This window comes from Artemia sp. Qi Xiang Cuo, chromosome 3 (genome assembly GCF_049724085.1).
Source record: "Artemia sp. Qi Xiang Cuo chromosome 3, ASM4972408v1, whole genome shotgun sequence".
Lineage (NCBI taxonomy): Eukaryota > Metazoa > Arthropoda > Branchiopoda > Anostraca > Artemiidae > Artemia > Artemia sp. Qi Xiang Cuo.
Genome location: NC_142796.1, coordinates 18248912 through 18266722, shown reverse-complemented (window position 1 = coordinate 18266722; position 17811 = coordinate 18248912). Strand labels below are relative to the sequence as shown.

Below are 17811 nucleotides of genomic sequence, written 5' to 3'. Positions count from 1 at the left end.
TGAGTTGTCAAAGTCACTCCTTGGAGAAAGGGTATTTCGGGGTGACTTTGACAGTTATCAAATGAAATGCGATATGGTGGAAGATCCTTACAGAATATAAGACGTGCTATCCAAACAAGTCTACCGTTTCCAAAGGGCACTTTAAGACCTTAATCGCTCGACTATGGGATGAGATGGGGGAAACATCTGAAGAGACTATATTTGCGGATTCAAGGCTTGTTCAGTATTTTCCATAAATAAAGATGTCGTGATTACAAAAATACCCAGGCAAGACTGAACTACACAACGCTGTCGAAACTGTCGGACAAGCAGTTACAGAGTTGCTTGTGGGAAAGTATGGGAAAGATGATATCGCTCCACAGCGTCGGCGTCGAAGATGGGAAATTACACCAGGAAAAGTATCTCATCTGAAGACGTTATAAATGCCATAGCCATGGGGAGTGAAAAAAAGAAAGGGATGCAGACGACTAGTGCCAGAGACAACGGCGGCTCTGACTCAGATGATACTGTTCCTGACGAAAGTCAAAGTGCCAGAAGTAAGAAGTCGAAGATTTTGAACAGAAAATTCCCACAGTTTGTTCAAGATGATGTTAGTTCTGACAGTTCACCAGAGGATCCTCAGTTCGATGACGGTTCGGACTCTGATATCAGCATGGAACCTGCAGAAGACGCTTGACAGACAGGGTCAGGCTACAGTGGGGGACTATGTTGTGATCAATTTGGCTGGAAAGAAGTCCATATCACAATACGTAGCCAGAATTGACAATTTGATCCGAGCGAGGATGAAAATAAAAACGCTGGAATCAACTTCGAGTTGGACATTACATTTCTAAGGCGCGTGGCTTCTTCGAGCTACAACTTTATGCTGACAGAACAGACAAGCTGTGTCTGCACAAGCCAGGTAGAAATGGTGTTGCCAAAGCCTTCTGAGGTCGGGGAACCTCGAAAGCCTCTAGTCAGTTGGTTTTTGGGGTGAATCTTTCCGGTTTTATGATCTCCTCGTGTTATTCTTTTATTGAAGCAACTGATTTGGCCAGTTTTGAAGGCTGTTTTTTTATTTTTTTTTCTAAAATTTTGTAATAATTGATGAATTTATCGCTTTTGATACATTTGATGCCAATAAACGAGTTTTACCACAAATCCGACAGTCTTAAGGCTGATGGTCCAAGCTGGTTGTCAAAGTAACCCCAAAGCCGGGTGACTTTGATAATCAACATTATTGTTAAAAATGAAGTACTTGCGTCAGAGATGCAATATTAAGCGTCTCAGTCTGCCATCTCGTAGCAAAAGTCGCACTTTTTGCACTAGCTTCAGATTTTTCTGACCACCCTGCTAACTCCTAGAGAGCCGAAAAGTTAAAAAATATGTAAAAGTCACCCCGGTTGACGGTACCTTTATTTCGCCCTTTTTTTGATAGATTTTGTTCACTCACTTGAATTCAGTACATTTTTTTCGGTATGTTTTTTTCGTATTCATTCAATACCTTTTAAGATCTGTAGATACAATTTAATATGTACATTTAATATTGATTCACCATTTTTCAGTACCTGCTAAGATATATCAGTAATATTTCAATTATATTTTGAAATTTAATAATATAATTTTTCAATTATATAACATTTTAATACACTGGTGGCTGTTTTTGACTTTAGCACCAGTTTCCACTCTTATAAATTACCCTTACTCTTTGGCTTGTGACAAGGGCATATCCAGGATTTTGTTCGGGAGGGGGGGGGGGTCTTACGAAACAAACTTTAAAATTTTCATCAAAATTTGTTTGTATAATTTGTTTATGTTTTTACGAGCCGTACAAAAATTCAGAGCGGGAGGTTCAAACCCGGTAACCCCCAATCTGCCCCTCGCCTGGCAAGGGACCTGATTGAATGACGAAAAATACAAGGAAAAGATTATAATAGACGTTCTACTGCCTGATTGTTCAATATACTTCTTTTTTAGGTGGGAACGAAGTGTATCGCCACCCCGATCTAGCAACAGCTCCGGATATGGTACTGGCTCTAGCTCCAGGTCTTACCAAAAACGTTTATTAGTTAGTCCGTTTACTGACCAAACTGGAACACTAACGAGTACTTCTACTGAATTGAGCAACGAGGATCGATGGTTCGACTTTGAGTCCGAACAGACTCCTGATGGCAGTCCTCCCCCGCCCCTACCGATAAGGAATAAGAATGAAATGATGAAATGCGGACAGTCTTTAAAGTTAAGCAATAATTATGTGAATCATATTTATGGTGAGATACAGAATGATTGTCAGGAGATTCAGTGTAGTGATGTGGAGCCGGAGGTTATGTCTAAAAAGTGTATCCCAGACTCAGCAATACCCTTTGAAGGTAAAATGAAAGTGAGTAGGAGTCAGGAGGCTATATTCAGAAATGGACCTTTGGAGGTGAAAGAAATGGGGCCATTTAGGCCCATACAGGTAGATTTTTGCTAATCTTTTTAATGAGATAATCTAGGAAAGTTTAGTTAGGTTAGGGTTTTACCTTATTCCACAAATAAGAATTATTCCATAGGTTGGGATTATTCCCCCCCTCCGCCCACAAAAAAAAATGGAAAAAACTGTATACTACAAGCCTAATAGACAAATGGCCTATTCTTCTTTTAATTAGCATCTGTCTGATGAACTGACATTTAATAGCTTTTGTAATCCTTCCATAATCATGTTATATCCTATCTCGTTCAGGCTTATCAAGAATACAAATGAGCTAAATGAAAGCTACCACGTGGACGAGTTATGTAGTATTAATTTCCTACTAATACTACAAATAGTCAATGCTGAAAGGACTCACGATAGACGTATAGAAACTAATAATAATTGCTGAAAGATAAATGAGATATTTTTGTATCTAGATATCTGCTTATATAATTAATTAAGTGTCTATATTCCCAGTCAATGGCTAATCTTCAGCTCTAAAACAATTACTGAACCTTTTTACATGGGTAGCTGATGCTTGAAGCCAAGTGGGTATTTCTCATTATACATACAGTCATCGGGTTTAGTTAAAACCGTTAAGAATTTTATACTCGGTTTGGATAAGCTTACCCTGTTTTGTCTCATGACTAAGGATGTAGTTTAAACTTGCTGATTTTTTGTTTTTTAATATATATATATATATATATATATATATATATATATATATATATATATATATATATATATATATATATATATATATATATATATATATATATATATATATATATATATATATATATATATCGGTATATGCAGACTGTATCTGTATTCTTCTACATAGGAGGAATTATACTCGAAAACTAAACATAACCCCAACAAAGTTAAAAATTAGGGCCTAGAACACTCTAGAGTTATAGAAGTCTAGAACACTCTAGACCTCTTCCCCTGCCATCATCTAAAATAATATCCTAATACCCTAATTAGAGCAAAATCTATCCAAAGGCTTCTGGCTTAGGCCCTACTGGTATCAGGTGGCTCATTGAAACTAATTAAATTTATTTCATCCTAGCATTCTTCCAAAACTATTATGAACAGCAACATGAACAGTTGTCATTATCATGGCTAATTTTTAGGTTTTTCGTTTTCAGTAAATTGAAAATGTGTTTCTGATGTATGAATATACTGATGGAAAATAAAATGGGGTATTTATATGCAATTTTTGTGTGTGTATGTGTGTTTTTTTTCCAAAATTTGGAATTTGGCTGTATGCAAAAAAAAACGACTGCAATGTAGGCGTGGGGAATTATTGAATGCTTGCCTTTATTTCTATTTACATTGTTATTGACCCTACTATTATTAATTAGTAATACCTGATAAACTCTTTATGTTGCTCTTTTCCTGTGGTCTCCAATAGCTTAAGATCCATGGAATATGCTTAGTAAGGCAGTTGAGGAGTCAATCCTTTAATTAAGATTTTCTTTAATTGAAAAGTCGCTTTTTCTAAGTCGTGTAGCATCTGTCTTTATCTATGTTTTCCTTGCCTAAAACTCAATTTTATGTGTAGCCTTTCATATAACGTAGTAACTTTTAGCCGTGCTCAATTACCTGTAGGCTATATTGTTCTCTATCTCGTTTGGTTTTTGACGGCTGAATATATGAAAGGAACTAAGGAACGAAGGGGGGGGGGTTCTTAAGTAATTTAGTAGCAAAAAAGACCTTGCTCACAATTTTTCGTTAGATGTAATCAAACAGTTCGTGGTAAGGAGCGACGCGGCTCAATTGTAACCGAAACTCTAAAAAATGGAATTTTGATATCAATAAATACATCAAAAGAATTTGCTTATTATGCTAATTCCAAATACATAATATTGTTATTGTATATTGTGTTACCCATCAAAAGCTACGAGCCTAAGAAAATTTGCCAGAGTTTTGAAAAAAGGGGAAAACTCCCCTAAAAGTCAAGGAATCTTAATGAAAATTGTGCCATCAGACTCAGCGTATCCGAGAACTCTAGCTTAGAGGTTCCAAGCTCCTATCTGCGAACATGTGGAATTTTGTATTTTCTTACCAAAAGAAAGGTCACAATGCGTGTTTGTTTTATATGTGTATTTTCTGCAGGGATGATCGTATTGAATTAATGGTCCTAGAATATTGCGAGAAAGCTCATTCAAACGAAAATGAAAAGTACTAGTGCCCTTTTTAAGTGATCAAAAAGTTGGATGGTAAATAGCCCCTCTCCATGTCCTTTCCCCCAAAAGTCGTCTGATCAAAATTTGGAGATCTCCATTTTGTTCAGTATAGTTGAAAAGTACAATAACTATATCTTTGGAGATAACTAGACCCCCCAGAACCAACGGAGGAAGGGCCGTAAGTTATGAAATTTACCCATTGTTTACATATAGTATATGTTATAGGGAAGTATACCGACATCTTTTAGGGGAGAGGAGGAAATTTCTGGGGATGGATTTTCTACGCGGAGAATTTCCTATGGGGATGAAAGTTTCCGGGGGGGGGTGAAGAACTTTCCAGGGGAAATTTAGATGGGGGAATTTGCCAGAATTCGTATACGAAATTCGTATTATTTGTCTTACTTACACGTTCGCTATCCCATTTTGCATGTGGAGATGCTTTGGGGAAATTGCCCGGGGAAACTTTCAGCGGAAATCGAATTCTCTGTGAGATTTTTGCGGGAGGGGCGCTTCCTGCGGGAGAAATTCTCCATGGGGAATTATTCACCAAGAAAAATTCTCCGTGGGGAAATTTATTGTGGGAAAAAAATTTCCATGGGGGATGTCCGGGAAATATTTTCCACACAGAGGGGGGATTCCCCGATGAACTTAAAAAAGGATCAGAAATTAAGAAAAAAAGTCTTTTTTCAAATGAAAGTATGCTAAAGAGTATTTTTCAGGCGGAACCGTAAGCAAGAAATTCTCTGGGGAAAAAACCGCAGCGAGGGCGGAATGATCCGGGGGTAATTTCCCGGCAGAAGAATTTTACGTGGGCGGAACTTTCTCTGGATGAATTTTTCATGGAGGGGATTTTCCACGAAGGGAGCGAATTTCCTGGGATTATTTGAAAATGCCCATGCTACGTTGTCGTTAAAACTGCTGCTAAAAAGAAGTAATGATTTATGAATGGCATGTTTTTTTCTTGGTGCTAACGTCGCATTTAAACTGTACAAATGACAAATTGAAGTGACAAGAAACTTAATTGAAATTTAAATTTTTTGTTGAAATTTCAACTCTTTGAACTTTCAACCTATTTCAACATTTTGTTCCAAGTATTGCCTTTTGATGCTATGGCTTTGTATGTTTGCTAGTTTCAACATATCGAAGGGCTAAAAAAAATATGGCTTTGTACGTTTGCTAGTTTCAACATATCGAAGGGCTAAAGAAAAACTATGGCTTTGTATGTTTGCTAGTTTCAACATATCGAAGGGCTAAAAAAAAAACTATTGTATTTGTACGTTTGCTAGTTTCAACATATCGAAGGGCTAAAAAAAACTATGGCTTTGTATGTTTGCTAGTTTCAACATATTGAAGGGCTAAAAAAAACTATGGCTTTGTACGTTTGCTAGTTTCAACATATCGAAGGGCTAAAAAAAAAATATGGCTTTGTATGTTTGCTAGTTTCAACATATTGAGGGGCTAAAAAAACTATGGCTTTGTACGTTTGCTAGTTTCAACATATCGAAGGGCTCAAAAAACTATTTCTTTTTAAAGCAGCAGTGAAGTATTAAAGCCCTAAAACGAATATCATCATAGTTTATGTGTTTTAGGTTAACATAATTTTTTTTTCGTAGAACCTCTTCTGGGAAACAAAGGGCTATGAAGAGCACCATTCAAGAAACCGTTTAATAGAATCCTAGCTTGTATTCATATCCGGATCTAGCCAAAACGAGAGTTGGTCTGCCTGATCCGATTTAAAGGCTAATAAAACAGAATCGTTTTCAGATATTTGGCTGGTTCTTCTGAAACCACAACGAAAATGGCATGAAACCACTACAGAAAGTAGCTTGTAAATACTCTTGTCTCTCAGTGATGACGTAACTATCAAAAAATATCATACCCGACAGACACATGGGCATGGGGAGGGGAGGATTGGGAGGGACTTTTAGCCAGTGTACTCCTGCACTCCTCAGCAACCCCAGAAAACTCTTGAGGATTTTACTTTAGTTCTTATATCTATATGACAATCTGCTTTTTTTTTTTTGCTTTTTTTTGAAGGTGTACCCCACCCAGGACAAAAAATTCTTGCGTACTTTTATCTGCTAATATATCACTAGCATCATCGTAAACCAGGTTTTCTACATGGGAAATCGCAATTCCATTGAAATCTCAATCTGCCTTAAAGAAAAGAAAGAAAAATCGTTTTTTAGAATATGTAAAAGGACCTGAGGAATTAATTAATTTTTATTCCTACTTTTTCAACAGCCTCCAGAATATAACGTTGCCCTTCATGAACGAATAGCTACAATGAAGGTGAATGGTGTCACTCCGACCAACTCCGATCCGATGGCACCTGAATCAATTCTTGATCGACTATCGGCCTCGAGAAGTGAAGGTAATTTGCAAGAATATGTTATTTATAAATTTCTTCCCTTTTGCTTTTTGTTTCAGTTAACACAGTGACTTGATTCTTTAGTTTAGCCTGTTGGTAGAATCAGTCAACTTTATTTGCTTGTCTTTAGTAGGCCAATTGGTAAAAAAAAAGAAGACTGTACGACACATCAAGAATCGAAAAGGAATAATTTTCCTTTAGGCCGTTTAGGTTTTTGTTGGCTTATTGTAGAAAAAAAAGACTTGGCGCCCAATCAAAATTTTACTTACTTGAATTGACTTAATTCTTCTGCAGACTTGGAGTCTGTGTCGAGAGGGCAGACACTATCGTTCTCCAGCAAACCCGGGCTTGAGCCGCCGCGGGTGCACCTTCAGGTCTTATTCTTGCCTTGCTTAAGAAATGATGTACACTATCGGACCATCTTGTTCTTGGGCGACCGTGTTTTCGTTTCCATCCAGCGAGTACAAGGGTTTTTTTCTGACATTCGGAGGAGGTGGTCGTACCATCTCAGTTTGTGTTGTGCAACTTGCAGGGAGAACGGAATGTGCATCGTAAGGGACAGGAGGTTGGTGTTGCTGATAAAGTCGTATCAGCGAAGTCTCTATCTTTTGGAGTGGATTATGTCCAGCTTTCTCAAAGTCGTGGTGGTTGCTGGCCAAGTTTCTGTGCCATATAGTAGAAATGTGCCGACAGATGCATTAAATATCCGCGTGTTTGTTGACGGCTGACAAGAAGGTTGCTCCAAATGTTATTGAGGCTCCCTAGCTGGAGCAATCAAAGATGAAAAATGAATAATTTCAAGGAAAATATATGTATAAAAAAAAACAACCGTGAAACCGACCTTGGCAACGGTCAAATTCGTGCAGTGGAACGGTTCTTGGAGATGAATGAGCTTTGGTGAACGATTTTCGCTACTGCTTATTATTTGCAGGCACATCTATTTTTGAAGACTACACTGCCTTTCCATGACATACAAATAACAGTTCAATAGGGATAAATTCTTTTATTTGACAGTGTATATGTGACGAAATTATCTAGAGGTTTTTGTTTGTTTTACTGTCAAATAAAAGGATTTATCCCTATTGGACTCTTACTTTTATTGCAGCCATATGTGAGCACAGGAAGGGGATGGAGGAAGAATTCCCCTTTCTAAATGTTGCCTAAAGACTCCTCTCGCTCTAATTCTAAAGAAAACTACATAAATATGGAGAACTTTAGGAGTTATGATAAAAAGTTAGAAGTATTTTGCTCTTTTCCCCTCGTAAACTATTGTACATTAGCCAGGGTCATCCGTATGCTCCCGCCGTCGTTTTTCTTTCATCGTATGGGGTTTTTTGTTGTTGCAAGAAATTTTGTTCCTTTGATTAACTTAATGATATTCTGCTCAAGTACTGTTACTGTTCTGCTTATCTTGGTAGTCAGTAAGGGACAAACTTTAAAGTAATTTCAGCATTTTGAAAATTGCTGCTATTTATTGCAGAATATTCTAGATGTATATGTACCATCAGTTTTTAAACTGTTATACAACATACATCGTTTCACAAAGCAGAGTTAATGGCTTTGAAACATGATTTCGAAACGGTGCCTAATGGCATCTAGAACATTCAAACTTTTCTGGCGGGGCTGCTAACATAGTGTTACTGACTGGGGCCAAGTTTGGCAGTATCTATCACTAAGTGAATTTCGCTAATCAAGATTTTGGCCCGGGCACAAGAGAGGCCAGAACCGCTACTGTACAGCTTTGCTGCGGCTTGGTGCTGCGATGGATTGGCAGTAACATTTGTAAATTGAATGTTAGTCTTACATTTACTGACATATTTTAATGTTTCTAAAGCATATTTCGTTTTTCTTTATGACAGTTCTCACCTAAATCGAAAAGTGTTTACTTCTGTTTTGCTCATAGCTTTTACCTGAAAACTATCACCCTTATTATCAGAAATTGATCACACGCTAGGCCACAGATCTTACACTATCATTACTAAAAGTGAAGGATTTGCCTATATCGTTTTTTCCCCTGGGATAGATAATGGCAATTCTCAATCAACTAAGTTGATGGGCCCCTGTTTTTGTTTATTGCTCTTAGTTTTTAGCTGAAAATTATCACACTTGTTATCGGAAATTGATCCCACATTTGGTTACAGATCTAACACGATCAAAACCAAAAGTAAGGGTATTATTGGTAGCGGTTGTTTCCCTCGGGAGTAGTTTGGGTAGATTCCAGGAGAAGGGCTTTTGTAGACTCGGCCTTTACATATTAATACTTCCCCAATTCTTTAAAAGAAGGAGGGATATATTTTGCTGTTTTGAATAAAGAAGAATTCATCTCAATTTAGTTTTTGATTCTCACAAGAAAGCAAGTAGAAAGTAGAACAATAGAGAACCTTTTATTGGGGTAAACCATGATTTAATTGAAAATTCTCAAGTCCTTAGATTAAATCAGACTTATCAATTATTGACAAGCAATTCCCCTCGAGCCTACTTAAGTGCTGGGAACTACTTAAGTGCTGCACAGCTAGTCCTGTTTTTCTCTTCACTAAATTCTTTCTCAGTTACGAAGGGGCTATTTTTCCAATGCTTTGAAACTACTTGTTGCTAGCGGCTGTCCCTTTTATGTACACAATACTGAAATACATTTTCTTAGAAGTTATGCATGTAGTTTTGTTTACCCCTCCACTTGTTTAGAAATAGCTCGCTGATTGCCATATTACGTGTTACTCTTCGGTCTACAACTTTGAATAATAAAGCTTTCATATAATAGTTTCTTTGAAATTCTCTCTGAAAATTATATTCGGAAATGTGTTTCCCCCCGGACACTCGTTCTAAAATTTAGAAAAAATAGACTATATCCATCATACTCGTATATTGTCTGTTTCTTGAATCTAACTTTTGTGAGGGTAATGACATGCCAATTTGTTCACAGTGTCTTTAGCTTTTTACCTTTGTGTTTATTTTAGCTTTTTACCTTTGTGTTTATTTTAGCTTTTTACCTTTGTGTTTATTTTAGCTTTTTGCCTTTGTGTTTATTGTGTTACCTTTGTGTTTAGGTCTCTTTGTGTTTTATAAATTGTAAGCAAGCACAATTTTAGCTTAATGGACAGAATTTCAGTTCTGTACACATCCTCAGATCTTGCTTTAAACATAAAGAAGCTGAATATAGGTAAAACTGCTGTTTTATTTGTGAAATGAATCATAAGCAAGCTGTAAAACTAGACTATCGTGGTTGAAGCAGTAGCTGCAACTTAGTTAAGGACGAACACCTACTTTGAAAGCACAATCTTAATTAGAACAACACAATAAAAATTTGTTGAATAAAAGATTGTAAACACTGTTCTGTTAATGTACTGTTTGAATTTCAAGTTTTTAAATTAATTCTGCGTTTTTTTTTTTTTTTTTTTTTTTTTTTTTTGCAAAAGTAACTGCAAGTAAAATAAGTAACTGAAATTAAAAATTAAGTTTGATCTTGGAAAGACTAGAAGATAAGATACTGGAAATTTTGCCATTCTGTAAAATTGAGGCTGAATGCCAAAATTTTTGTTGAAAAACAAATATCTAGAAAACTCGACTCAAATCGAAAACTCCGACTGATTCACTAGACACTGACTGCAGCCAACCAAGAGGTTGCTAGTCCATTGTTGATTACTATTTAATCTTGTATTTTGAAAAATTGGGTTAAATTTAGGGCCGCGTCCAAGTCTATGGTTTTTTACCTGCATTTTTATGTTTAATTTTAGGTATAGACCTTTGTGTATTTGACCACTTTTATCGTCGGATCTGTTTAAAACCCAAGTCATTTCTATTTTAACTAAGATATTAAGGACACCCTAGACGGTCAATCATTTGGTCGAAAGCTTCCGTCAATCAATTGATTAAAGCGTGATTGAAGGTCTAGGAACCGATTGAGTCATTCAAACTGTCTATCAATCACCGTCAACGCTTGACTCAAGCGTTAAACAGGTTTCTACATGGTCAATCATGCTTTAATCAATTGACTGACGGAAGCTTTTGATCAAAATGATTGACCGTCTAGGATGTCCTTAACTAGTAGAACACCCACCCTCTAGAAAACTAGAACACCCGCTAGAAAACTGACCATCCTCCCGGTCTAGCAAAAATTTGGTAGATTTTCCAATCAAGAGTTATGTTTGTCTGCTGTTTCAATAATTCACAAAAATCTAACGTTTAACAAAAAACGAAAAAAAAAATAATCAGACAGTTTGTTGTAAGTAAAGAGCGATTTGGCCCAATTTTAACCGAGACCCTAAAAAAGGAAATTCGATAACAAATGATACATAAAAAAAATTTGCTGTTTATGTTGATTAAAAAAAAACAAGTTTTCTTTAACTGAAAGTAAGGAACGAAGTTAAAACTTAAAACGAACAGAAATTATTCCGTATATGAAAGGGGTTGTCCCCTCCTCAACGACTTGCTCTTTACGCTAAAGTTTTTTATTGCTTAAAAAAATAGAGTTGTGAGAAAGTCAAACTTTAGCGTAAAGCGCGAGGCATTGAGGAGGGGACATCCCCTTTCATATACGGAATAATTTCTGTTCGTTTTAAGTTTTAACGTCGCTCCTTACTTTCAGTTAAAAAAAACTTGTTTTATTTAATTTTTGAACGTTTTTGAATTAATGCAGGTTTTGATATTGGCTCACCGTACATGGGTAATTAAAACAAAATTTGCATGTTAATTTTACTTTTATTTTGTTAAATGGCTTTCTCGAAACTTGTTTAATTTTATTTACGAACGTTTTTGACGAAAAGAAATTAGTAATAAAAATACGTAACTTACGATTTAAATTACGTAACGAACTTCTATATTCATAGATTTTTAATACGTATATTAGGGGGTTCGCCCCTAGTCAATACTTTTCTCTTTAAGCTGATGTTCGAATTTTGTCCCAATTCTTTAAAAATGACCCCTTAATCACAAAGGCCGTTAATTAGAATAAATAGCTCTTATGGAAGTACTAAAAAATCTTTGGCTTAAAGAGCGAGGTATTGACTAGGGGGTGAATCCAGACCATGTAATTAGTAATTTCTGTTTGTTTTAATTTTTGATGTTGCTCCGTACTTTCAGTTGATAAACTTGTTTTTTTTTTTTTTATTTAATCTTTAATCGTTTTCTTTAATAATGATGATAAATCCGGGGCCCCCTTCACAGTAATATTCCTCCCACACGAAAATTTCCTTCATGGGAAAGATCCTCCAATATAACCCCCGACCCCCCACCCCACCTATCAGAAAAAATCCCCCCTGAAAACGTCTGTATAGTTTCCAATAACCAGTACTATATGTTAACATTGGGTAAAAGTTCATAACTTTCAGCCCTCCCCCCGGGGACTTCAGGGGATTAAGTAATCCTAAAAGACATAGTTATCATATTTTTGACCATGCTGAACAAAATGGTTATCTCAAAATTTTGATCGGGTGACTTTGGGAAAAAAATTAGCGTGGGAGGGGGCCTAGTTGCCCTCAATTTTTTGGTCACTTAGAAAGGGCACTAGAACTTTTAATTTCCCTTCCAATGAACCCTCCCACGATATTCTAGGACCACTGGGTCGATACGATAACCCCTGGGGAAAAAAATAAATAAATTAACACGCATCCGTGATCTTTGTTCTGGCAAAAAATGCAAAATTCCACATTTTTGTAGATAGGTGTTTGAAACCTCTACAGTAGGGTTCTCTTATACGCTGAATATGATGGTGTGATTTTCATTAAGGTTCTATAACTTTTAGGGGGTCTTTCCTCTTTTTTTTCCAAAATCAACCAAATTTTCTCAGGCGCATAACTTTGGATGGGTAAGACTAAACTTGATTAAACTTATATATTTGAAATTAGCATTAAAATGGGATTCTTTTGATGTATCTATTGGTATTAAAATTCTTTTTGTTAGAGTTATGGTTACTATTGAGCCTGGTCGATCCTTACCACAGTAGACAGAATATACCAGTATGATCATTCTCTATCTCTCCCATTATAAAAACCCGGACAGCGGTGCGAGTGGAAAGAAACAGGCTAAACAAGCTAAGGCAGAAAGAAGTGGGAGGAGCTTTTTGTTCACGATGACCAGAAATGATCTGCGATAAGCTTACTGGTATATTCATAAACAGGCTAAACAAGCTAAGGCAGAAAGAAGTGGGAGGAGCTTTTTGTTCATGATGACCAGAAATGATCTGCGATAAGCTTACTGTCTATAAACTGTGCTCCTTACTTACAGTTCGTTACCACGAACTGTTTGGTTCCAAATATATAAATTCTTTTGAGTTTAATGCTACCTATCAGATACTACGAGCCTGTGAAGAGTTGATCTGATTTTGATTTTCGAAAAAAAGGGAGGAAACACCCCAAAAACTCAAGGGATCTTAATGAAAATTACAGCATCTGATTTAACATATCAGAGAACCCAAACCGTAGATATTTCAAGCTCCTATATACAAAAATATTGTATTATTTGCCAGAAAAAAGATCAAGGATGTTTTTTTCTGTTTTTTTTTTCTTTTTTTCCTCTCCAGGAGTGAAGGTATGAAACCAATGGTCCTAGAAGAACGGTAGAGGGTTCATTCGAACAGAAATTAAAAGGCATAGTAACCATTTTAAAGTAACCAAAAGATTGGAGGGCAACTATCCACCCTCTCACACTCCTTTTTCTCATAAAACATTCGATCAAAATTTTGAGATAGCCATTCTGTTCAGCATTCAATAATTGTGCCTCTGGGGATGACATAATCCCTCACAGTCTCTGGGGAAAGGGTATATTATTTGCAATTTGCCCATTGTTTACACATAACCTTTTATTAGGAAATATACAAATATTTTCCGTGGAAGGATTTTTTGTGGGGGGGGGGAGATTTTCCACCGGAAGGATTTTCCTTGGGGAGGAGAGTCTCCAGGGGTGGAATTTTACAAGAGGGGAATTTACCAGAACTATATACGGAGTTCTTTTTATTTGTCTTGCTTTCTATTTATCTACTCAACATGTGGAGAGAATTTTCTGGGGGAATTTTTACCCGGGACGGAATTGTCGGGGGGTATTTTCTAGGGGAGAAATTTTCCATGGAGAAATCTTTCTGCGGGAGGAGCTCTCCGTTGGAGCGGGGGGATATTACACGGATGGGGGGATTTCAAAAATGATCAGACATTAAATAAAAACAAGTTTTTTTTTTAAAAAAAGTAGAATTTTCCATGAAAAATTTTCCGCAGGAAATTTTCCATAGGGAATTTTTAGCGAGGGGGGAATTTTCCGGTGGAACTGTTCTGTAGGAGTTTTGGATGGGGCAGTTTTCAAAGGGAACAATTTTTTTTTTTAATTATGAAACCGAAAACCGAAGTGATTTTCCACTGGCTGAAAATCACCATCGTTCTTGGTTTCTTGATTTATTTTTTTTCGCATTTTTTACTCTTTTAGTCAAACGTCATATATAGCTAGTGTATTTTTAGAACGTATTAGCACAACATACTGGCCTTGATTTCCCACTACCCCACTCCACCCCTCTTAATTTATTTTATATCGTTTTTTTTTTTTTTTTATTCTCGTTTGTAAGTATGACAAATCGGCATGGTAATAATTACCGTTAATAATTATCGTTTTTTAGACAAGTAAGTTTTTATTATTATTATTTTTAATCTGCTTTTGCTTACAGACGAACTATCATCTGGGAGTAATGGACTTTCCCCGAGGAGCAGGAGACGTTTGAGAAATGGACATAGCTCTCTAGCCCATAATGTCGGTTGTCACAGCGTGACGCCCACTCCCTCGCTGAGTAGTAATGGCAGCGGCGGAGGAAGAAATGAGAGTCCTCGAGGAACAGCAGGTAGTACAAGAGTAATTGACAAGGAATTTTGAGTGTCTATTATCTAATTTGTTGATATGTTAGAGCAAGCTTAAGGGATATACTAAACAACTGTACCGTAGTTCTTTTTTTTTTTAGAAGCACAGCCTATGATTCCTGAGGAGAAAGTATTCATAACCCCCTGTAAACATTCCTATTACTGTGTTGTGGGACTTATCCAAAATTTTACTGAGGGTGGGGACAAGGCCGTACCCAGTATTTTTTTCAGAGGGGGTTTTACTCAAAAAAATGTCGGGGGGGGGGGGGGTTACACAAAAAAACTCAAAAACGCATACAAAATTTGTTTATATCCATTTTGTTACGTTTTTACGAGTCAGACAAACATTTCGGGGGGAGGTGGTGAAACTGCCCCCCCTCCCCTCTGGGTACGGCCTTGGGTGGGAAAGCTCTGATACCTTAAATATCTTTATAGAAGATGGGAGGGTTGTTTACTTAGGCCCATTGACAATCAAATTTTACTGATAACGAGTTTTGACTAGTGCTAATTTGAGCCAATCAGATTTGCCATAGAATTGTTCAATTGGTTGAAAAATTGTGATTGGCTCCTATTAGCGCTGTCTAATGTCGGTACTAGCAAAATCTCATTGGGATTGGGCCTTAAACAGTCTTATATTATTATACAGAAAAGCTGACTATATCAAGAGTCAGAAATTAACCTTAATAAAAAAAAAAAAAACACAAAATTCAAATTGCATAGTTAAAAAGTTTTGAAATAACGACTTTACTGAGTTACGGAGTTCCTACTTTACTGAGAGCCTACGGGATGTGTGTTGAGATATGTAGTTTTGAAATACCCACTTCCCCGATAGAAACGGGAAGAGCAGGTGGGTCATAAAGTATATATGCCCGATTTTAAGAGAAGTGGCGTTCTTGAGCCTTGAGCTTTTTTAATGATAACCGGAAATTTGGACTAAGCAGATTGTTTTGGCATAGCAAGTGTTGTATGTTTTGTTTGACTATTATTTACTAAGTACTTAGTAATTACTTATTGATGCTTTTACCTGTAAGCTTTTATGCTTAGATCCAATAAATAATTAACTTAATTTTTCCTCTATAAGACTCAGCAGGTTATTCGCCTCTAATTTTAGCCGATCTTGCTGGCTACCGGAATGGGGCTTTCAAGCCAAGTTTAGGACCACGAAACCACACGTAAAAAATAGGGAATTGGATCCATTATTTTAACTGGCCCAGTGATCAGTTAACTTCACTACATCTAGAAACCGATAAGAGTCACGTCATAACAACTGGTTTCCACAGAACGTGTGAATTCTCTTCCAAGCGCCTCTCACACTATCTGATAAAATCAAGCATCTTATTGCCAAAGATTTTCCTTGTCGGCCAACCTTCTAGGGCCAAGCGAAAAGCAGGTCTTCCCCGAACGGAGTTGGAAGATGTTTTTTGGCGATTTAAGATTTGAGGGAAAGCGGATTTTCTAGGGAGGGTATAAAGAGGGATGGTTTGAACAGAATGGGATGGAGGAGGGGTATGCGTAGCTGCGTTGCCCTCAGGCGGCTTGGTGCTGCAAGGAGTTAGCAGTAGTAGTAGTGAAAATAACCTAAAAAGTAGTTTTTACCTTGCAGCTAGGGAAACATCTACGTGTTTAAATTTTGTTTATTATTTTAGTATTAAAATTGACAGCTATATCAGATCTTGTTTCCTCTTTGAGATTGAGATTTAGGTTATGTTTTGATAATTCTAAATGAATAGGTTGGAGGCAATTTGAGTTGATGCTGGATGGTACATGGAGGACCACCACAATGAGGTGTAATTAACAGTGTAATTTAATGTTTCTTCAACAGGATTGTCCTAGAGGGTCAAATTAATATGGATTATGGGCCAGGTTTTATTTAAAAAAAAAGTATTTGTGAGTGTATGTAATTTGTGTAATGTATTATTAAAACCGATCTGAATCTGAATTTTTGTCAGCGGATCATTGATATAAGGAAGGAAGGAAGGAAGGATGATATAAGGAAGGAATTTCGCTATTTGTTAAATGAAAAATACCAAAATTTCAAGTATGGGCCCAGATACTTTTACTAAGTGCGGAAATTTCAAACCCATTTAAAGCCAATACTAAGAACATAATACTCGTATAGAACATGTTAAAGTGTCAAACAGTTCGGGGTAACGAACTGTAAGTAAGGAGCGACGTGGCTCAATAGAAACCCATACCTATAGATAAATCAAAACAATTGACTTTTTACGCTGATTTCAAATATATAAGTTTCATTAAGTTTAGTGTTACTCATCAAAGGCTACGAGCGTGAGGAAATTAGCCTAAGTTTCGAAAAAGGGGGGAACATCCCTAAAAGTCAAAGAATCTTAATGAAAATCGCACCATCAGATTCAGCGTATCAGAAAACCCTACTGTAGATTTTTCAATCTCCGATCTTTAAAAATGTAGAATTTTGTATTTTTTGCCAGAAGAATGATCACGGATGCGTGTTTGTTTGTTTGTTTTGTTTTTGTTTGTTTTTCCTAGTGTTAATAGTCTCGACCCAGTGGTCCTAGAACAGTGGAAGAGCTAATTTGAACGGAAATTAAAACTTCTAGTGTCCTTTTTAAGTGACCAAATAGATTGGAGGGCAACCAGTCCCCTTCCCCCGTCCCTTTTTTCCCAAAATCGTCCAATCGAAATTTTAAGATAGCCATTTTGTTCAACATACTTGAAAGCCCCAATATCTATGCCTTTGTAGATAATAGCCCCCCCCCCCCCCCACAGTCCCTAGGGAAAGGTCTTGAAGTTATAAAATTTGCTCATTGTTTAGGTATAGCATTTGTTTTTGGGAAGTATGTATACATTTTTTGGGTGGGGGGAAGGGGAATTTTCTGCTGGTGGAGATTCTCCAGGGGGTGAACTTTTCAGGGGAACTTTTACACTTGGGGAGTTTGCCAGGATTCCTATACGAAATCCTTTTTATGTATCTTGCTTTCTCTTTGTCGACTCAATTTTACGCGTGGAGAT

At 36.8% G+C, this 17811-nt stretch overlaps 1 protein-coding gene across 1 annotated transcript in view; it reads left to right on the top strand.

Moving 5' to 3' along the window:
- The window catches only part of LOC148953826 (signal-induced proliferation-associated 1-like protein 1), a 161610-nt gene that overhangs the window by 95590 nt on the left and 48209 nt on the right, over positions 1–17811 (top strand). The window contains exons 14-16 of the mRNA XM_089085918.1: positions 1957–2437; positions 6868–6997; positions 14637–14807. Of these exons, the coding sequence (XP_088942044.1) occupies positions 1957–2437; positions 6868–6997; positions 14637–14807 (782 nt within the window). The remainder of the gene's footprint in view (positions 1–1956; positions 2438–6867; positions 6998–14636; positions 14808–17811) is intronic.